This window comes from Coregonus clupeaformis, chromosome 16, assembly GCF_020615455.1.
Source record: "Coregonus clupeaformis isolate EN_2021a chromosome 16, ASM2061545v1, whole genome shotgun sequence".
In the NCBI taxonomy this organism is placed as follows: Eukaryota; Metazoa; Chordata; class Actinopteri; order Salmoniformes; family Salmonidae; genus Coregonus; species Coregonus clupeaformis.
In genome coordinates this window covers 31,108,125-31,130,573 of record NC_059207.1, presented here as the reverse complement: position 1 = coordinate 31,130,573, position 22,449 = coordinate 31,108,125, and the positions used below count along the sequence as shown (strand labels likewise).

Genomic DNA, 22,449 nt, shown 5'->3' with positions numbered 1-22,449 from the left:
GGTCATGAATTTGTTGGCGCAGACACATGGACCTGTTTCATACTCTTGGCAATGCTACTCATTGTTTTTAGTGCCGATTCTAAAGGACATTTAGGCCTATAACTCTGAATTTGCATTCCATCTTATCTATTATCAGTTATTATTTTGATGACTGAGATGAGTGAATGCATTACATTAACTGAAGGTGTTACGAATGGGTACTACAGTATGTGTACGTGTCTGATAAGATTGAGTTATGCGATTCGGCTTTGATTTGTCCCCCTTATGGACAAGAAAGACAGTGCACAGTAGATCACTTGCTGGGTGTCGACGAACGGTGATGATTCAACATGTAAAATCTTTGTGAAATGAACAGAAAACAATGTTCTGCGGTAAGGCGATAGGTGGGCTGGTCATTATTCCTTTGAGATAAAACATGGTTTGTATCAATGTACTGTACAGTAGCTCATCCAACTGGGTCATACTGTCTGGTATTTCACTGAAGCACTTTCATGTAGTTGAGTATTTATTTTCACAAAATAAACAACCTGTTGAATGTGATTTCCTTAGTTTCAAAACTCAACATTATTTGAATTGCTTTAATAAACTTTAGGCCAGAAATGGCAACAAAACCACAAGATTACATTTTTACAACACCCAAATGACAAGTGTAAAACTTGGAACAAGCAGTAAATGAATAACTGAACAAAAGTAGACCAAGTTCAATCTCCTCAGAGGGTTGCATTGACCATTTTGTAAAGAAAAAAGCTATTTCTAGTTTACATCTGCGTTCTCGTAATATAAAAATTAAAACACCATGACATGATTTTAAAGTTATCACACAATGTGCATACACCATATATTGGACAAACAGAACACAACTTCTAAAGCTCAAACATTTGTAGTCTCTAACTAGATTAGGCCACTGTGGTGATAGAACGTTGATAGATATAACTAATAATTCTCAAACATACAAAACTATGGCCAATCACTCTGGGTGTGTGAATACTGAAAACACATTTGACATTCCCCACTCATCCAAACAGGATTACTGGTCGAAACTGAATTCTTAATGACGACATTAATTTGAAAGGCAAAGGAGACTTTTAGGAATTTAGTTCAAACCTTTACATTCCCCATGATGTCATAATTTATTGAACTTATATTGTGGACATTGAGGGCTGCATAGATTTTCTTTCTCCCAAAAATGGTTGATTCACTTGTGGACAGGACTGGTTAGAATACTGAGATGACAAAAGCCAAGGCCCTTTAGTGCTTCTCCGAACTCAGTTCTTCATTCCCCACCCACCTCATTGCTTACACAGATAGCTTATTCAATACCTTAGCCAGGAATGAGCAATCCAGTCAAAAGGTTACCTGGAAGTAAATTGGGAAAATATAATAATAATAATAATATGCCATTTAGCAGACGCTTTTATCCAAAGCGACTTACAGTCATGCGTGCATACATTTTTTTTTTGTATATGGGTGGTCCCGGGGTTCGACCCCACTACCTTGGCGTTACAAGCGCCGTGCTCTACCAGCTGAGCTACAGAGGACAGTACACAACAACAATCCCTTCGATCCTTTCAGGTAAGACAGCCTAAACATGATAGGCAAAAAAAAAATGACATGCAGTCACAGACAACCTTAAATTACAGTGTCATCAATAAGAAGTCTCAGTAAGGGATTAATAACAATATAAAGGATCATGTATTTTTTTAGTTTTTATGGACAAAGACTTAAAACTACAGTCTAAATGTGAGCACAGAACAGGTGAGGAATGAGTTCTGGGCAGTACATCTGCAAATAAATTATTTGTACAACTGCAGTTTTAGGTAATATTCTGTAAAGCGAAGCATTAGTCAATCACTGCATGGGAACAAATATCGTTGCATGTTAGCTGCCCTGTAGGGCAAACAAAAGATGAGTGGTATGTTGACACCTTAAGTTGCCTTTACATACCGGAAAAATATATTTCATTGTTGTCATACATATATCTCAATGTCAAGCTCTCACATATACCTTTTAAAACAACAAGAAACACGATTCACAAGCTGGGCTGTAAAAAAAAAAATCTATATATCCTATCCAAAACAAAAGAACACACCGAGCGATAAGGTATTATTTACATTTACACACACACATATATGTATATGATACATGTCTTTATAAAACACCTTTCCAAATAAAAACAAACTGAAATTGGTAATTAAAATAGGCATTCTCTCACACTAGTTCAAAAGGAATATCAATCAATTATTGTTCAAAATGATGTGGTAATATGGGGTCTGGGGCCAGTTGAGCCAGGGAGATTTTCTTACAGAAAGTGACAAGGAGGATGGGGGCCATTGGTGTGGATTAAAGGGGAGTCAAATTACAGCACAATATCTGCCATCTCGTCTCCTCCAGGACACAAGATGGCTTTCCATACAAAGGCAGTTCTTTTTATTGTTTTCACTTTTTGAAAAGCATTTTGGCAAAGTCTGAATTAGACAAGGGCTTGGCTTGTGCTTCAAATCCAGCGTCTCCAGATGTGCCCCCTGTGGGTTTAGGTGCAGTCCCATTCTCTGCTTTACTTTCTGATCCAGTCTGCCGATGTAGTGAACGAGGGAGTAGTGAGAGCTGGGTGCGCCCTTTACCCCTTCTGAAAAACAAAACCAAAGGAATCAGACTTCTCAAATTCAAGTTTTACTGGTTCACATCTATATTATACATCTCTTTAGTGGGTGAGTATAGCTGATTCAAAACATGGCTAAATGGACTGATAGGAATGAGTACCATCTTAAGGGCAACATCTTTGACTATTAATTGTTTTAGGTGCCAGTGTGTGAAGAATACATTATTGCTCAATCGTTGGGCAACTTACGATCCATAGACCATAGACCGGGGCATCATGGCTCCCATGGGTCTGCTGAAGCCAGGCTTGTCGGCAGTGTTTCTGCGAGGCGGGTTGCTAATGGCAACAGAGAGTGTGTGTTCCTGTAGTACTGTGCCATCCAACTTCAGCACGGCCTGGGAGGCCAGAGCCTCATCCCCAAACTCCACGTACGCCAGACCCTGCAGACACCACACAGCAGCCATTAGACCAGCAAATCTAATTACCAAATGTGTCAATGGAGCTTTTACATTTATGATTCAAATGATCTGTTTGGATTAGGGATGTGACAAATAGACAATATTTCTTAAAAGTTTAAACAGATTTTTTTTTAAATCAGTTTTCCATTAAAACGATAACCATTCATAAAATTCCACGTAAATTCACAATGCAGCTGTGCTGCCACCATGCAATGGTTTGTGTCTCACGGTGCGTCCCTTTCAGATGGTTAAGCATTGCACCTGTACCTGTATTTTCTTTTCATTTAATTTCTCAAAGTATTGCCATACAAAACTTTGCTGCTGTCGCTTGCCTTTCTCTGCCATTTATCCAACTTAACAACGATGACGTAGTGGTGGAGAGTCAACTCCAAAATAATTGACTCCTTACACGTCAACTCCCATTTCTGAGTGTCAAGATTAGATTCCGCTAGAAATCAACTCCTAAGATTCAGTATTTTTGGAACGGAGGAGACCGATTTGTTGCCGTACTTCCAAGAATACAAACACTTGCATCTTTCATAGCGAGGGACGGAGAGAGAGGGGAGGGGCACCAGGCAGACAGAGTCAAAACTGTGCACTAGGCCTATCTATCAGCTATCAAAAGCTGTATCTAGCCAATGCACCAAAACAGCTGAGAAGTTGAGCCTTGCGCTTCAACGCTCTCAGTTGTTGTGGAAATTGACCTACTATGCTGTTTACTTTCTGCATCTACATAAAGAAAACAAAAAAACTATGTTCTTAATGTTAAGGATCCCAATTTCATTTAAACCTTTTAACGTTTAAATGTTCACACCCCTAGTTTGGATGTTTACAAAGATGGACATTTAATTCACATTACAACAAATATAAGACTCAAGAGCAAATTACTATTCTTAACCTAACATCTGGATAGAGAAACGCATAACCCTACCTCCCAGCATTATGCCTCACCTTGGGTTTGCCTGAGCGGTTGGTGACCAGGCGGATGTCTTTAATGGTGCCATGATCCTTGCACAGCTCCTCTAGCTGCTCCTTGGTGCAGGAAAAGGGCAGGCCCGAGATAAATATCTTGTGTTTCTCCAGGTTTGTGTTGTACTTAAACACCTAAAGGAAGATTTAATTAAAAGTTACTCAGTAGCCGCTTGGTAAACCACCATTCCATTCATCCAACCCTAAATACAAACTAACACGCGGGTCTCTTACCTTAAAATCAGGGTTCTTGTTTTTATCCACACAGGGTGATACGAACATGGGCCTGCCGTCCACTTCTTGCCGGTCCATCTTCAGGGCCTCGAGCACGGACGCCTTGCCCTCAAACTGTACGTAGCAGTACCCTCTGAAGCCCTTGGCAGCATAGACGGGGCGCACTGACTGGACAGGACCGCAGGGCTCAAACAACTCCTTCAGCCTCTTCTCTGGATCCTCCATGGTGAAGGCCAGGTTACTGATAAACACACTGCAGTCGTCTTTGCGTTGCTCGGGGTCATCTTCCTGGGTCTTCCATATGGTGGCTGGTGCCACCTGCTGGCCCCTCTTAGCACCAGGGCGTTCCTGTCTGCGGCCAGGGGGAGCTCTCCTCCCAAACAGTCCACTCTCTGTCTCCATGAACACCTCAGTACCGCCGCCTCCCTCCCTGAAGCCTTGGTCGCCCTCCCCTCTGTGCCTCTTTGGAGGTTGCTCTGTCGCAGAGAGAGGTGACAAAGCTTTAGCAAACACACAGGATGACTTCTATACATGCCACTTTATTAGCATAAGCGGACACCAAGCAATAATATTCCTATGTTAAATAAATGTATGATCTTCATGCCTCTCCTTACCCGATTCCTCCCCCCACTCATCCTCGTAATCCTTGTCCTCTGCCTTCCTCTTCTCCCCAGGCCTGCTGCCTTTCTGGCCCTTCTTCTGGTTCTTCTTGTCTGCCTTGGCCCTCCGCCGCTGTTCAGTCTTCTCCTCCTCATGTAGTGCCAGATGGGCTTCTTTCTCTGTCACCTGAGAGGGACAAGGATGACGTTATGAACCTGACAGCAAAGAAACAGCTGCACAAGCAAAACTTTTGTTTTCCTTTCAATTCTGTCATTAAAATCTGTTGCTCGCCAATGTAAAAATAGATAATACTACATTTCCCCCTACAACCCAACTCATCCTTCCTCTCCTGCCCAGTATTATCAACTTCCTACTACAGTGCCTTCAGAAAGTATTCACACACCATGACTTTTTCCACATTTGTGTTACAGCCTGAATTTAAAGTTAGAGTTAAGTATTCAACCTCATACGGCAAGCCTAAATCAGTTCAGGAGTAAAAATGTGCTTAACAAGTCACATTAAGTTGCATGGAATCACTGAGTGCAATAATAGTGTTTAACATGATTTCTGAATGACTACCTTATGTCTGTACCCCGCACATATAATTAATTATCGATAAGGTCCTTCAGTCGAGCAGTGAATTTTAAACACAGATTCAACCACAAAGACCAGAGGGGTTTTCCAATACCTCACAAAGAAGGGCACCTATTGGTAGATGGGTAAAAAAATAAATTAAAGCAGACATTGAATATCCCTTTGAGCATGGTGAAGTCATTAATTACACTTTGGATGGTGTATCAATACACCCAGTCACTACGAAGATACAGGCGTCCTTCCTAACTCAGTTGCCGGAGAGGAAGGAAACTGCTGAGGGATTTCACTGAGGCCAATGGTTACTTTAAAACAGTTACAGAGTTTAACGGCTGTGATAGTAGAAAAGAAACTGAGGATGGATCAACACCATTGCAGCTACTCCACAATACTAACTTAATTGACAGAGTGAAAAGGATGCCTGTACATAATAAAACATCCTGTTTGCAACAAGGCACAAAAAAAGTGGCAACGCAATTAACTTTTTGTCCTGAATACAAAGTGTTATGTTTGGGGCAAATCCAATACAACACATTACTGAGTGCCACTCTCCATATTTTCAAGTATAGTGGTGGCTGCATCATGTTATGGGTATGCTTGTAATCGTTAAGGACTGGGGAGTTTTCAGGATAAAAAACAAACGGAATGAAGTTATGCACAGGCAAAATCCTAGAGGAAAACCTGGTTCAGTCTGCTTTCCACCTTTACACTGGGAGATGAATTCACCTTTCAGCAGGTCAATAACCTAAAACACAAGGCCAAATCTACACTGGTGTTGCTTACCAAGAAGACAGTGAATGTGGCCAAGTTAGTTTCGACTTCAATCTACTTGAAAATCTATGGCAAGACCTGAAAATGGTTGTCTAGCAATTATCAACAACCAATTTGACAGAGCTTAAAGAATTTTGAAAAGAATAATGGGCAAATGTTGCACAATCAATCAAGGTGCGGAAAGCTCTTAAGAGACTTACCCAAAGACTCACAGCTGTAATCGCTGCCAAAGGTGCTTCTACAAAGTATTGACTCGGGTGTGTCCTACCTTGGCCCTCTGCTCGTTGACTCTGTTCAGCCGTGTCTCAGTCTTCTGCACCGCTGCATCCCAGTCCTCCAGAGAACCTGGAGGTGACACAGAACAAACTGCAATGAAACACTCACCTTACTCTCAGACTAAGATTTACCAATACAGTGTTATGTTTTCAACAAATCAGCCAATCCATCCCATCAACCGACACTCCAGATACCTGTCCACTTATTGAGGGGATTCGATTAAGCTGGCCCGGGTGCCCAGTTGGTCGGAGTTTGCACCAGTGAAAAGTGATTGCATTCATTTTGGAACCAGGCTGCCTCCCGGGCCTGACCAGGGTGCCCCGCTATGTCCGACAGCGAAGTCGGCTCAAAACAAAAGTGACACAAGTTAAGCACGTGGAGTAATGAGTAGGATTCTGTGTTTTCACATGCTAAAGTGATTGTTTTGATAAACACGCTTTCTGCCTTTCCAATGAAAACTAGTTTGAAAATTCTAACATATTTTATGGAAAATAGATCTGTTTCTGAACAACGCATCATGCTGCCTTGTTGACAACATAACCAAGAGGCACAAATTACGGCAAATTCGCACCTCCCTCACCGGCTTTGCGGTCACGTGACGGGCCATAGCCCAGTGCAACCCAGACTTAATCGAATCCCCTCATTCATGACATTTCCATCACGTTGACTTACCCTCGACCCTCTCAAAGTTGAGCAGGACCTCGCACACATGCTCTGGGTAGTCGGAGGTACACTGGACGGCCCTGTGGAGTGCTTTCCTGCAGTGGAGAGCGTCTCCGTACGACCTACAAAGAGTCAGCCCATCAGAAAACATAACACACAAAATCAGCATCAGATTTGTCACTGATAAATCAATATCTCTAACCTTTAAATCAACAGTTTATAGGTGACCACTAAAGAGTGACTTCACTGACCTCTCCAGGTTATAGTACTCCAACCACATGTTGGCGAATTTGGCATTCCCTTTTGTCATGATGCTGTCCCACAGTTCTCTGGCCTTCTGCATGTTCTTACAATGCAGGGCCTGGTCAGAGAGGAAAGAGAAGGTGTTATAAAAATCACATTTTAAATTTGTATAGATGCTGTTTTTGCACTGACTTGTATCTGCACTGATAGAAGCAAGTGAACACAAGACAAGTTTGTCATAATCTTCACCCTTACCTCGATCTTCGCCCAGACCTGCATGATAGTACAGGAGGGGTCTCCACTTTCACTAAACCCTTAAAAGGAGCAAGACACATTGGTGAGTCTCCAACACAAACACACAAAGACTGAGATTAACAGTACACAGGCTGCAGGTCCACTTACTCTCTTCCACATCCTGTTTCATATAGTCCAGAGACCGGGTGAAGGCTGCCCGCAGCTCCTCCAGCTCTCTGCTTGACTCTGGAAACACATAACGCCATTATCAATAGAGGACTTCTTTCATGTATACATTTGACTTTCCCCACACCACAAATAAGATCTTATTACTTATGTTACTTTGCATTACCCAATGTTAAGGTGCTTTCACCTTTGCTGAAATCGACACGCCTCCTCAGGTAATCGAGGTACGCTTCCCAGATATTCACGTAATCTGTGGCTTGTATGAAACCAGCATTCAGGGCCTTTTCAAAAACATCTGTGGAGGGAAAACGAGATGATCTTCATAATTCCAAGGATTCCACAGTCTTAGTACCCATGAATGATATGGGCAAAACAACCCCTGCATCCAAGTTCACCCATTTTCATTGAAATATACATTTAATTAATGTCTTGAAATCTCTGTTTACATCCACTACATGCATGACAGATATCAGTGCTGCCCCAATAACCCAGTGGTTACCTGAGATAGTGTGGTGGTCAGCCCCATGCCTCTCCAGGGCCAGCAGGTAGTTCTTCCACAGGCCCATGGTCCAGGGGCAGTTCCTGACCGCACGGTCGTGAGAGGACAGGACCAGGTCTTTGATCTTCAGTTGGCGGTCCTGAGGCAACAACAAAAGACTAGTTAATAAAACAATCCAACAAACTATCACAACCCACATTTACAAGTAGTGTTGTCACGACACCAGAATACTTCGATACCGATAACAGGTTTAGTATCACGATACTCAAAACCAAAACAATACCATCGCAAAAAAAGAATGGATATTAGCAAAAGTCACAGAATAACCTTTGGGCATCTTTTGAGTTGTCGTACTTTGTGTCAAGTTCTAGCACAGATGTAATGGTAGGCTGACTCACTGTAGCTGATGGGGTGGTGGCAATTGACTTCTGAAGATAAAATAAGAGAAACCAATAATGAGATGTGGATATTAGTAGTGATGGGAGGGGATTCGATACAGTAGAGTATCCGCATAATGTTTTTGACAATATATCGATTCTATGACTCCAAGTATCGATAATACAAATAAAATATATACAGTACCAGTCAAAAGTTTGGACACACCTACTCATTCAAGGGTTTTTCTTAATTTTTTACTATTTTCTACATTGTAGAATAATAGTGAACACATAAACTATGAAATAACACATATGGAATCATGTAGTAACCAAATAAGTGTTAAACAAATCAAAATATATTTTATAATTTGAGATTCTTCAAAGTAGGCTTTGCACACTCTTGGCATTCTCTCAACCAGCTTCATGAGGTAGTCACCTGCAATGCATTTCAATTAACAGGTGTGCCTTGTTAAAAGTTAATTTGTGGAATTTCTTTCCTTCTTAATGCGTTTGAGCCATTCGGTTGTGTTGTGACAAGGTAGGGGTGGTATACAGAAGATAGCCCTATTTGGTAAAAGACCAAGTCCATATTATGGCAAGAACAGCTCAAATAAGCAAAGAGAAACGACAGTCCATCATTACTTTAAGACATGAAGGTCAGTCAATACAGAAAATTGAACCATGGAGGAGGAGGTGTGATGGTGTGGGGATGCTTTGCTGGTGACACTGTCAGTAATTTATTTAGAATTCAAGGCACACTTAACCAGCATGGCTACCACAGCATTCTGCAGCGATATGCCATCCCATCTGGTTTGTCCTTAGTGGGACTATCATTTGTTTTTCAACAGGACAATGACCCAAAACTTTGAAAGTTTCTTCAAGTGCAGTCGCAAAAACCATCAAGCGCTATGATAAAACTGGCTCTCATGAGGACCGCCACAGGAAAGGAAGACCCAGAGTTACCTCTGCTGCAGAGGATACGTTTATTAGAGTTAACTGCACCTCATATTGCAGCCCAAATAAATGCTTCACAGAGTTCAAGTAACAGACACATCAACATCAACTGTTCAGAGGAGACTGCATGAATCAGGCCTTCATGGTGGAATTGCTGCGAAGAAACCACTACTAAAGGACACCAATAATAAGAAGAGACTTGCTTGGGCCAAGAAACACGAGCAATGGACATTAGACCGTTGGAAATCTGTCCTTTGGTCTGATGAGTCCAAATTTGAGATTTTTGGTTCCAACCGCCGTGTCTTTGTGAGACGCAGAGTAGGTGAACGGATGATCTCCGCATGTGTGGTTCCCACCTTGAAGCATGGAGCAGGTGGTGTGATGGTGTGGGGGTGCTTTGCTAGTGACTGTCTGTGATTTAGAATTCAAGGCACACTTAACCAGCATGGCTACCACAGCATTCTGCAGCGATACGCCATCCCATCTGGTTTGCGCTTAGTGGGACTATCATTTGTTTTTCAACAGGACAATAACCCAAAACACACCTCCAGGCTGTGTAAGGGCTATTTGACCAAGAAGGAGAGTGATGGAGTGCTGCATCAGATGACCTGGCCTCCACAATCACCCGACCTCACCCCAATTGAGATGGTTTGGGATGAGTTGGACCGCAGAGTGAAGGAAAAGCAGCCAACAAGTGCTCAGCATATGTGGGAACTTCTTCAAGACTGTTGGAAAAGCATTCCTCATGAATCTGGTTGAGAGAATGCCAATAGTGTGCAAAAGCTGTCATCAAGGCAAAGGGTGGCTACTTTGAAGAATATAAAATATATTTTGACTTGTTTAACACTTTTTTGGCTACTACGTGATTCCATATGTGTTATTTCATAGTTTTGTACAAATGTACAAAATAGTAAAAATACAGAAAAACCTTGAATGAGTAGGTGTGTCCAAACTTTTGACTGGTACTGTGTGTGTGTGTGTGTGTGTGTATATATATATATATATATATCTCTCAGCAAAAAAAGAAATGTCCCTTTTTCAGGACCCTGTCTTTCAAAGATAATTCGTAAGAATCCAAATAACTTCACAGATCTTCATTGTAAAGGGTTTAAACACTGTTTCCCATGCTTGTTCAATGAACCATAAACAATTAATGAACACACACCTGTGGAACGGTCGTTAAGACACTAATTGCCTACCGTCTGTAAGCTGTTACGGTCACAGTTATGAAAACTTAGGACACTAAAGAGACCTTTCTACTTACTCTGAAAAACACCAAAAGAAAGATGCCCAGGGTCCCTGCTCATCTGCGTGAACGTGCCTTAGGCATGCTGCAAGGAGGCATGAGGACTGCAGATGTGGCCAGGGCAATAAATTGCAATGTCCATACTGTGAGATGCCTAAGACAGCGCTACAGGGAGACAGGACGGACAGCTGATCGTCCTCGCAGTGGCAGACCACGTGTAACAACACCTGCACAGGATCGGTACATCCGAACATCACACCTGCGGGACAGGTACAGGATGGCAACAACAACTGCCCGAGTTACACCAGGAACGCACAATCCCTCCATCAGTGCTCAGACTGTCTGCAATAGGCTGAGAGAGGCTGGACTGAGGGCTTGTAGGCCTGTTGTAAGGCAGGTCCTCACCAGACATCACCAGCAACAACGTCGCCTATGGGCACAAACCCACCGTCGCTGGACCAGACAGGACTGGCAAAAAGTGCTCTTCACTGACGAGTCGTGGTTTTGTCTCACCAGGGGTGATGGTCGGATTCGCGTTTATCGTCGAAGGAATGAGCATTACACCGAGGCCTGTACTCTGGAGCAGGATCGATTTGCAGGTGGAGGGTCTGTCATGGTCTGGGGCGGTGTGTCACAGCATCATCGGACTGAGCTTGTTGTCATTGCAGGCAATCTCAACGCTGTGCGTTACAGGGAAGACATCCTCCTCCATCATGTGGTACCCTTCCTGCAGGCTCATCCTGACATGACCCTCCAGCATGACAATGCCACCAGCCATACTGCTCATTTTGTGCGTGGTTTCCTGCAAGACAGGAATGTCAGTGGTCTGCCGTGGCCAGCGAAGAGTCCGGATTTCAATCCCATTGAGCACGTCTGGGAACTGTTGGATCGGAGGGTGAAAATAAATGCAGTTGACAGTGAGAGGACATTTATTTTTTGCTGAGTTTATTTATTTATTTATTTATATATATATATATATATATATATATATATTCCCAATACTCAGACTCATTACTTACCAACAACAGCTGCAAATTCCAAGAAAACTACAGCACATTTTTGAAGTTCACTTTCCTTGCTTTGTCTAACACTATCATCAATCTAGCAAAGTAGTTGTGGGTCAGAGTGCAGTATTTATTTTGTTTCATATTCATAGCACAAACAATTGATAGCAAGTTTCTCACACTGGCATTAGGCACGGAGGGAACAAGCCTGTCCCAGCAAGTAAAGGGGGGTTGCCTAGCAACACGTGTCTCAGAGGGAGTCAACATCTGCATTGCGCGACAAATCCCCATGATTTGTGAATCTGTTCGGCCCAAAACAGCTAGTACGGCAGCAAAAATGGCTTTGAAAAAATATGATTACAGCTAATAGGGAGAAGTATCTAATAACTACATTATGGCATTCACTGATCCTAAACTATTTACATATAATAGAAATTGATACATTTGTTGACTAAATTCTTAACTGCTTCTCAAAAGAGAGGCTGCAGTAGCCAAGACGAATGGTAGGTATATTTTTGTAGAGCTGTCTTTTTGTATACTATCAACAGTAGCTTATTGCTAATTTTCAACTATATTCACTATTGAAAGTTCACTTTTGTAAATCACTTTCCCTCAAAATAAGGTCAGCGAGTAGATTTATGTGTTTATTTTTTTTGCTAGTCTGGACAGCCCACGTGCATTATATTTTACATTTACAATTTAGTCCGACGATCTTATCCAGAGCGATTTACAGTTAGTGCACTCATCTTAAGATAGCTAGGTGAGCCAACCACATCTCAGTCATATTAAGTAAAATGTTCATAAATAAAGTAGCCATCAGCAAAGTCAGTGCTAGTAGGGGGACAAAAGTAAAGTGTGAGTCTTAGTTCACAAAGGACATGTGAGTTCGTTTTTTTTTTTTGGGGGTATTGAATGATTGATTGATCGACTCACCCATGTACTGCTCAAAAAATTGTGACTCGCGTCAAGCGTGGTTGTGCTTGAATGAACGGCCAATCATATTGCTCAAATATAGCACAAGTTTTCCGTGTGTAATCGCAACAATGCGGTGCACCAGCAGTTTTCTATTGGACTTTTACAGGGCGTGTAAAAGTCAAACTGGAACGCCAAATGCGCTGAGAAGTTACTGGCCCGGTTGGCAAATTACTACAGACTTCATCCTCTCAGTCAGTATAGGAAGTGAGACACATTTGATAGAAGAATCGAAAGTAACAAATTCTAGTACCGAAATGTTTTTTCATGTTATAGTATCGAAAAAGTACCCAAGTTTCGCTACAGCGTGCAACACTATTTACAAGGAATTCAAAGACAGCAAATCTATCATTTCTACCTGGGTGATATTAATGACAAAAAAAAAGTGTTAGGTGCAACCATGAGATAGCAGAAATGTTTCACTACGGCAGCTACTGATATTCCACACCTCTGTAGATATGTTGCTGGTGTAGATGTTTTCACAATGCTGCACAAGGAATAATATACTGCCAAACTCCATTAGGCAGTGTCATAATTTGATTAATGTGTGGAAGCATATCATTCAGTTAAATCACACTTCCAATGTAATCACTTCCCTGAGTATATGCAGGAGACGACTAGATTTAAATCACAGCACTTCCATAGTATATAGCTACCTTGATGACCTTCTTTATTTCCTTAAATGCTATAGCTGCTGAGCCTGGGTTCCTATGTGAGACACAGCAAGGGCCAAAACTGGGATTCTGAAAGAGAGCCTACTGGATTACAGGTTAGGAACCATATGATTAAAAGTAGTTTTTTTCATCAAACTAGTGAAACACCCAGGCTCTGATGAATTACTCGATGTCTGTGTTTGCGATCTCAGCATCTCATTACCATCCCATTAAAGATATTAAAAGGCCCATGATACATTTCAGGAGCTGCTGGAGAGAGGGAGACGGCTGGCTGTGAGTAATTAAAATGAGGCTCACCAGGTATTTGGTGTACTTTGCCCACATGTCTGGTACCAGGCAGTTTTCTGCCAGTGCCCGCTCAAAGATGATCTGGATCCGTGCTGGGTCACCCTCCTTTTGCTCATAGTCAATGTAGGTCTGATACTCTGCCAGCTTGGGCGGCTCGGCTATCATCTGCAACACAAACGTTGGCATATGAAAGGCATTGAGCAGATGACCATGTCTAGAATACAGACTCACACATACAGAGTCACACAGAGATTTCAGAGGTACACATAGAAAAAAGCAAGACATTTGCTTAAGCACATAATACTTAAAATTATACATAACTTTACTACTAATCTACTGCTACTTTCTAGGCAGTGCAATCGAATTGAATGCTTAAAATCCATTAAATCCTTCCAAAACAAACAGTATGGTATAAATGTCCAGACTAGAATACAATCTAGGTAAGTACCAGAGTCTCCTCATAAGGCTTGCTCTTCTCCATCTGTTGCAGGGCTCTCTTATACTTCTGGGAGACTGTATCAGACACCCCCTGGTCAGACCACTCCTCATACTCTGCATATGTTCCGTCCATGTCTGCAAAAGATCACAGTTATCATTAGGAGAAACCTTTCACACTCAACCCTGAATATGCATACCACAGCCAGACACATTCTAAGTGTGGATTAGAATGTAGGTGATTATATAAAAAGGATCCTGTGCGTTTATTACAATTACTTGAAGGGAGACACACCAAAAGTTTCTAATCTCATGACTCTCCTGACAGTGGATCAAAGGACCCATCAGCTAGGCAAATGTTTGAAGATAGCCAGACCCCCTCTCACCCACAGAAGAGAGGAAGGGGGGCTGTGCCGTCTTGACACCTTAACACTGGGTCGTAAATTTAAGCAGGAGAGAAACTCTCTCTCTGCCTTTCAGTACATTTACATTTTAGTCATTTAGCAGACGCTCTTATCCAGAGCGACTTAGTTAGTGAATACATTTTTTTTTTTTATACTGGCCCCCCGTGGGAATCGAACCCAAAACCCTGGCGTTGCAAACGCCATGCTCTATCAACTGAGCTACATCCCTGCCGGCCATTCCCTCCCCTACCCTGGACGACGCTGGGCCAATTGTGCGCCGCCCATGAGTCTCCCGGTCGCGGCCGGCTGCGACAGAGCCTGGATTCGAACCAGGATCTCTAGTGGCACAGTTAGCACTGCGATGCAGTGCCTTAGACCACTGCGCCACTCAGGAGACATTATCCACCAAAGGAATGCCTTTGTCAAGAGAGTGTGGCCCGCCTAAAAACTAACGTCAAAAGCTTGGACATTGGATTATTTCTGACATCCAAATGTTTGGAATGGTCAGTGGGGATCTAAAGAATAATCATGTCATATTGTTTATTTTGTGATTGTCATTAAGGATGGTATCAAGAAATAACTATAACTCAGAAAGTGTACATATTCTACTTGTCAAGTTTACATCTAAATGTTGTATAAAATATATGATTAAGTATGAGAGTATTTTGGTTAAGATAGCAATGTGATTTTAGCCTTCTAATGAGAGAATTGTTGAATTGGTGAGAAACTCTGAAACTCTCAATCTCTACACAAGAAGAAGAAACTCACTAGACCGTAGCATTACCAGTCTGCAGCTGGCATGTAAAGTAGTCTAGAACTTTCACTAAAGACACGAGACAACCGTTGGTACATCTGAAGTATCTATTCTAACGAACACTCCATTCGAAGACAAGCCGAGTCGCACCGAAGTGGGATAGGACACTCAAACCCTTTTTGAGAAAGTGGTTCAACAGAGAGATGACAATCAAGGACAGCTACGCGTAAATATGCATTGCATTTCTTATCCGAATGAGCGGTGGTTTCCAAACGTAACAACGATAAGTTGAATCTCTGTCTCTCCCTTTCACTCTCTTTCTATTGACCCCTCCTTCCCCTAACCCAGCAGTCATGCTGTTAGTCTACTAGGGACTTGTTTTCATTGTATTACGTTAGTAATCAATAACATATACAGTGTGTGTGTTTATGTAGTCTGTGTTATTATTTAGTTAGTAAATAAACAATTAAGCCAATTTGTGTATTGCTGATTCATCAATAAGGTTAGGGTTCTTGCAGGTTCAAGGATTATGCGACGTTCAGAATGAGACGGATATGAGGTAATGATTAGATTTGTGACTTATCGATATATCTTCTAAGAGTTTAATTAGGGAAATGGTAACTCGTTAAACAACTTCTTCCGTGGTGCCCCAAAATCCTAATGAGTTAATTGTTACATTATTAATTTAAATCGAGTGACTATTAAACTATAGTTAGTTGATTCGATAAAACAGTCATCAGATTAATGAAAGCCATGACACTCATTTACTGGGATATTGGCTTTTGAAATGTTGAGTTCGTCCTCATTTGACCAATAACACACAGCCATGTAAATGCTTAACCGGTTTTCTTTTTGCCATCATCTTGTGGGGGTACAAAACACTGACTGACAGGCCGTAGATAAGGAGGGATTATACACTGAGCGTTGGCACAGGTCATAGAAGAGAGAGACGGGATTAGCCGTTCCAGAAATGCCTCCGGTGGCCGTTCAGCCGGACCAGAAAAAAGGCAGCAGACAATGCCAGACCATCTATCTCTTGGCCAGTCCTGCATTTGGATGAAAGGTTGGTCAGGGACCACATTACTGGGCCTGGTGAGGAGGAGTGCTTTTGCTGTAAACCTCTGTTTAGTCTTTCAAAAGCCACATTGTAAGAGAAAGCAACACTCTGCAACTCTCCTGACATTGCACTGGCTCTCCACATCTATCCTGAAAAGGTCTTTGCGATGGGTACCTCCCAAGTCTGCCACGATGGACTCTCAAGGACATGCTATTCCACCCAACCAAATCTCCTCCCCTCTATACAGCACCCCAGTGTTTCCTCTGTGTTCATTTAAGTGTGGTGCTACGCCACGGCAGAATCATTGCCGCCACACCAAAAGCAACATCCTATTTCTACCAAACATCGTTTCAATAAAGTTCTGTAAAGCACATTTGCTTTTCTTGGTAAATAGATCATCTGTCTGGGTTCAACACAGTTCTGAAGGTTATTTAGCCCAGTGACCAGTGCTCGATGCAGACCCTCTGCAGCCGAAACAATTCACTTGAATCACTTCAGAGTGCACCTGCGTGAGAAATTGCAACAAAGGTACGTTAGCTTGTTTGACTAACGTTAGCTAGCCAACTAGTTAACTACATAAGCTAGCTATAACCTAAAAACTCTACTAACATCAATTAGATCTATAATATTGCTGTAAAGATGCATCAGCTGAGGTCCCCTATATGGACACTTTCAAGGAGCAGCTACAGCAGCTCCATAGTTACTTTGCCAAAAGCAGTAACAAGACAGAAGTCTTGAAAGCTGCTTCAGCGACCCTGGGCATTCAGTACTTAAAAGTGAAGGTGAGATTATGCATCACATTTCTTCACTTTGATACTCTGGTCTCATCTTGTTTACCTACTGCATCTACACTCAAAATAAATGTATTTTGCAGGAAGTAAAGGATGTTCGCTGGCTGTCCCAGCACCTGGCCGTGGCTAATCTTCAGCGAAACCTCAGCTCAGTGTTGGCTGCATTGGCTGAGGAGGTGGAGGTGAACCGGTGCCCAACTGCGTAGGGCCTCTACGCTTTCTGTGCCACGTACAGGTAGGCCTACATGTATTATAGATTATAGTGGACTCCAAATTAAATAATGTACTATGTTGCTATTACTGCGTTCAGTGTCTCAAAACTCTATTTGAGTGGTCCACAATGTGGCTTTTAAACCCTGTTTTGTATTGTCAATTGATGTATCATTGTGAAGTGACAAACTTTTCTAACTAAGATTTGTGGCAGCACTTTACCTGCAGGCGGACGTGCTGCCTCACCTACGCGGCTTTTAAAAGTATTCCAAAAGGCGGATGTAAACTTCCCGGCCATAAAAGAGCAGGTACATTCTTTTCTATCTTCATGTTCAAACGTGTGCAAATGTTTCAGTTTAACAGAGTCACAGGACAGCACTACTCAATTATTTATTTAAGAACTACTGACACTTCATTATAATAACTTAAAGCAAAACAACTCGTGTTGTAGGTCCCTGAGACAATGGCATCACTCCTCTCCAATTCTGGTGATTCCCAGCCTCCGGGGTCATTTCTGAGCCAACTCCACCAGGACCTTGATGACTCAATGGGTCTGGGCGCATTCAACATCTAGGAGGAGGAGAGGCCAGCTGGAGAAGACCAAGACCAGGGAGCAGTTCTGGGCTCAGTTCAGAGAGCAGGTAAAAACATTTGTTTTCAAATGCTGTGATGAAACCAATATTACATCATGTGTGTTAGATAAACTAAAACAAAACAGCTATTAATCACTTATTTTCTGTTTTGTGCTGTAATTAGGTCATGGATCCATATCTTGTTGGCCTCCAGGACAGCCTAGACCGGAGGTTCCAACACCTGGAGATTCTGGAGGCCTTCAGTGTGTTGGGACCTCAGGCTGCGTTCTCTAGTGAGAGGATAAACACCTTTAACCTGACCCTCCTCTCCAGGCAGTTCTTGCCAGCACCAGTGGCTGCTGTGCTGCAAGAGTGGCCCTCTTACAAGCAACATGTGCTAGTTGGAGCTTTCATGGTATGGCATGAGTGTGACAATCTTTTGAAGATAACTTTTTCCTGTTGAACTACCACCCTGTTGGCTATTCTTTAATGTTGTACATCTTTTTGTTTTTAATGTATTTCAGGGGTTGGACCAGCTGACTGCAATGACAAAGCTGGCCTCGCAGTTTGATGAGTGGGGGCAGTCTACCCCTGCCTTAGCCAGCTGGCAGCAATCGCACTGACTATACCAGTGTCTTCTGTTAATTGTGAGAGGGACTTCTCTGCAATGAAATGAGAAAGAGGAATTTAAATGTGAAAGTAGATCCTCTTTGTCCCTCTCCCTTCTCTTATTTTTCTTTCTGTTATTTCAGGTCAAAACAGACTTGAGGAACAGACTGCAGGGAGAGCATCTAGCCGCCTGCATGCGGCTCTCCATCAACGGCCCCCCCACCCCCGCTAAGTTTAGCCCCACAGCTAACACATTTTCCAGAGGAAACACTGCAGCACGCCCTCCAGAGAGGAGCAGGAAGAGCCTTACCCATTAAGGGGATGGCCAGCTGGCGGCGGAACAGAGTGTGGATGCGCTCGAGCTGAGCATTCAGAAGCTCCTGCTGCTCACAGGTGGGAACGCTGCCAGGGGGAGGCTGAGGAGAAAGCAGGGAGAGAAAACTGAGTCAAAATCCAGCATAGAGACTGGTTTGTGTAATATCAGATTGAGTTCAAATCATGTGTTTTTTGTTTTGTTTCTGCCCAATACTCAGATAAGGAAAATCTACCATCATTAATTTAGCAGATGATCTTATACAAAACACTAGTGATTGGGGGAACCGATACAGTTACATATCGGCATATAATTTTAGACAATACATCATATCATATTGACAATATCGCAATAATTTTTGCGCTAGTTTGCTGTACGTGCACCAAAACTGCAGTATTTTTCCTTCATAGCTTGTTCTCCATCTTCTTTTCAAATAGGGAGCCAATTTGTTTTCAGCACTTATTTCCATGACTGATCAAAAAAAAAAAAAAAAATTCTCATGGCTCTCTTGTCCCTCTGCAGCAGACATACGGTGAGCAATATGTTTGGAACATCGAATCGCAATAAAATCACAGTATCGAAACCTAAGTAACGTGATAACGTTAAGCAATTCCGAGCCTTACAAAACACCCATACAGATAAAGACATGGGGAGGTATAGAGAAATTAGTAGCATGTTGCAGCTACTTGAGATCATTATTCTTCAGGGGAGCTCACCTGAACTGTTACCAGTATGGCGTTCTCAAACTCCCTGTAGGCCTCCCACACTGTCGCCCCCTTGGTCATGTGCAGCCCCACAGCTGTCAGGGCTCTCTCAAAGATAGACCTCACCTTCTCCATCCCACCAGGCAGTCCCATGCCCCCGATAGAGTACTGGGCATATTCCAGCCAGATTTCTGGGCCTGAAGGCCACACAATAATTGCAATGTTTAGTTTACAATAACATCACATCATATAGAATCGTAACACAAGCCAATGAGTGGGGGCAGAACTCACAGATATAATCTTTCATAGCCGTCTCAAAGAGCTCATAGACTTTCTCCCGGTTCGGCTCCTCCTCTGTTAGGCGGATCTCATCCTTGAGCCAGTCCAGCCAAATCTCTGCAGGAGAGGACAAGTCAGCTTTGCATACAGTTCACAATAACATTCAGTATGTTCAAAACAATGAAACCATCACAACTTTCCACAGGAATGTGATGAAACAGTAAACCTTGTTCCAAATGATTAAATCATCATCATCCATAAAAGGACAATCAATCACAACAAAAGGAGCAGCAGACCTATCTTCAACGAGTCTTAGATGTCATCCAGTCTACTGCATGAAGCACTTCAGCTCAATCATAGAAGTTGTAATGCATAAAGCCGGATGCAACGCAGCATCTCCAGAGGCCATCAGACACCAACCAACCTTCAGTGAGTGGGAAGAGCTCACTCATCTTCTGCCTTGCCTTACGCAGCCGAGGCAGCTCCCCCTCCTGCCTCAGGAGTTTTATGAGGTCCACATGACAGTTGTAGTCAAAAGCATTGATGGACAGCTGAAAGTTACAGAGAGAGTATAGAACAGTCAGACCAACAACCATTGGGGTGCATTTACAGATTGTCTTTGGTTAGCAAACAAATATACAACGTAACTAGCTAAACAGGACTCCACCACTTTTACTTGTGTAATAAGTATTGTTTGTGCAATCAACCAAATAGCTTGACTGTTCAATGTTGTTGCTGTCTAGCTAGCTTACTAGCTGCAGCTCGCGTAAAAAGGGCGCGTGTTTACAGCTGCTGCAAGCACGTTGTCGTTGGGGAATCAACTTCGCAGAAAGCATTGATTAGCTGACTAGCTAACGCCAATGTAACCAGCTAGCTAACTGCCTAGAAATCCGTATTTGATATTTACTGAATTCGCAAACATTATATCATTGTGGCTAGGTAACATGCTAGCTGGCTAGCTAGTTATATAATGAGGCAACATTTGCTAGTACGTTAACGTTACCTAGTCAACGTTACTCCAACGAAGCTAGCTGGCTAATAGTAGCATGCAAGCTAACGTTAGCTCGCTAGCTAGCTTTCTTTTCAATGTTAGCGGTGCAAGTCTGCAAACAAGCCAACTCGCTGTTTGTGATGTGTAGAGGATTGCTTTCAAATCTCAATGTAACAGACAACGTTGTTAGTTGACATCAAACGTTATATAAATTGCTAGCTAGGATTCCATTAATTTCTCAAATACAGCTAGCTAGCTAGAGTAAGTTAGCTTAGCTAGCTACATTTGCTAACGTACCTGCTCCTCCAAACGCTGAATTTCGGCTTCATTCTCATTTTCGTCTTCTGATGAATCGTCTATTTCATCGTCGGAATTTTCAATTCCCAAACCCTCCTCTTCATCTAAATCCATTTCATTTTCCATCCCTGTCTCTTCCTCCATCTCTTGCAACTGAGTCTCCTCTGCGTCCCCCGTTGCTGCCATGTTGGAACTTTGTCTGCCTGTTAAAACTGTCAGTGAGAGCTTTCCAAGGTGAGAAGGGTGCAACTGCAGCCCGCAATTCGGGGTGTTCCTGCAATGTGGGCATTCCTGCACCTGCAGGAACCCCTCTTAATATTTATATTGGTCAATTCTTAAGCTCCAATATGGTGGATGGACAAGCGTTTCGCTACACCCGCAATAACATCTGCTAACACCCGCAATAACATCTGCTAAATATGTGTATGTGACAAATAAAATTTGATTTAATGAGGGTAATGCACCATAACGTTGGATCCCAACCGACTATAAACCCCACAGAAGGAGAAGAGGCGGGGGCAACAATGGTAGCTAGCTATAGTTAGTACACACCAGTAGAGTGTCCTTCGCCGGGCTGCAGTTGCTCACTATTGTCCAAGCCTGGCTAGTGTTGGGATTTGTTTTCTAATAATTGGATTGAAGTGATGAATAGCTTAGAAGGAATGCATTAATGAGGAGCATAGGTTTGTACTATACTGATATAAATTGTTTCACATAACAGGCTGTGATTCATGTGTGGAACGTTAGGGGAAGGACAGATAAGACTTGTATTTCTCACAGATACGAACACTGCCTCTTTGTTGTCTGTGAACCGTCCTTGAACGTAGTACAGTGGAATGGTGTCTTTTGGGTGCTGACTCCACAGGTTGTTATGATAAACTTATGCCTGGCAACAGTGTGCAACAAGTGGAGCGCAGAGGGGTGGGACTAACCCGTGCGCCAACGGATTGGCTGAGTAAAGTCTAAACCACACTCAGTCCTTTACTCTGATTGGCCAACAGAAGAGGTGGGAACTCTCTGTCAGAGTATTTGAGAAAGTACCTGTAAACAATGGTTTAGTTCTCTGAGTGCCCTGCGTGGTATTTCAGTGGACCCGTATATACGAACCTTCATACTTATCATACATACATTTTGCATATAATAAATTAGCTTGGATTGAAGATCTCTTGATTCTTATTCCAATAACAGATTTGAA

General features: G+C 42.5%; 1 protein-coding gene across 2 annotated transcripts; it reads right to left on the bottom strand.

The window, feature by feature from the left end:
* Positions 1–1,465: 1,465 nt before the first annotated feature.
* LOC121584907 (squamous cell carcinoma antigen recognized by T-cells 3-like) lies at positions 1,466–21,576 on the bottom strand. 2 transcript variants are annotated; one of them, XM_045225664.1, is made up of 19 exons: positions 21,255–21,576; positions 20,391–20,517; positions 19,979–20,083; positions 19,700–19,884; positions 18,981–19,086; positions 14,287–14,411; positions 13,848–14,003; positions 8,324–8,462; positions 7,991–8,119; positions 7,807–7,884; positions 7,660–7,718; positions 7,413–7,522; positions 7,171–7,283; positions 6,491–6,567; positions 4,875–5,046; positions 4,261–4,736; positions 4,009–4,161; positions 2,849–3,039; positions 1,466–2,626 (listed from the first exon to the last, which is right to left on the bottom strand). In XM_045225664.1, exons 1-19 carry the CDS (start codon positions 21,438–21,440, stop codon positions 2,437–2,439), a joined length of 2,877 nt encoding a protein of 958 aa, XP_045081599.1. In that variant the 5' UTR covers positions 21,441–21,576; the 3' UTR covers positions 1,466–2,436. The 2 variants fall into 2 exon arrangements, with proteins under 2 accessions (XP_045081599.1, XP_041757084.2); XM_041901150.2 differs by having other exon boundaries at positions 8,012–8,119.
* Positions 21,577–22,449: the final 873 nt, after the last annotated feature.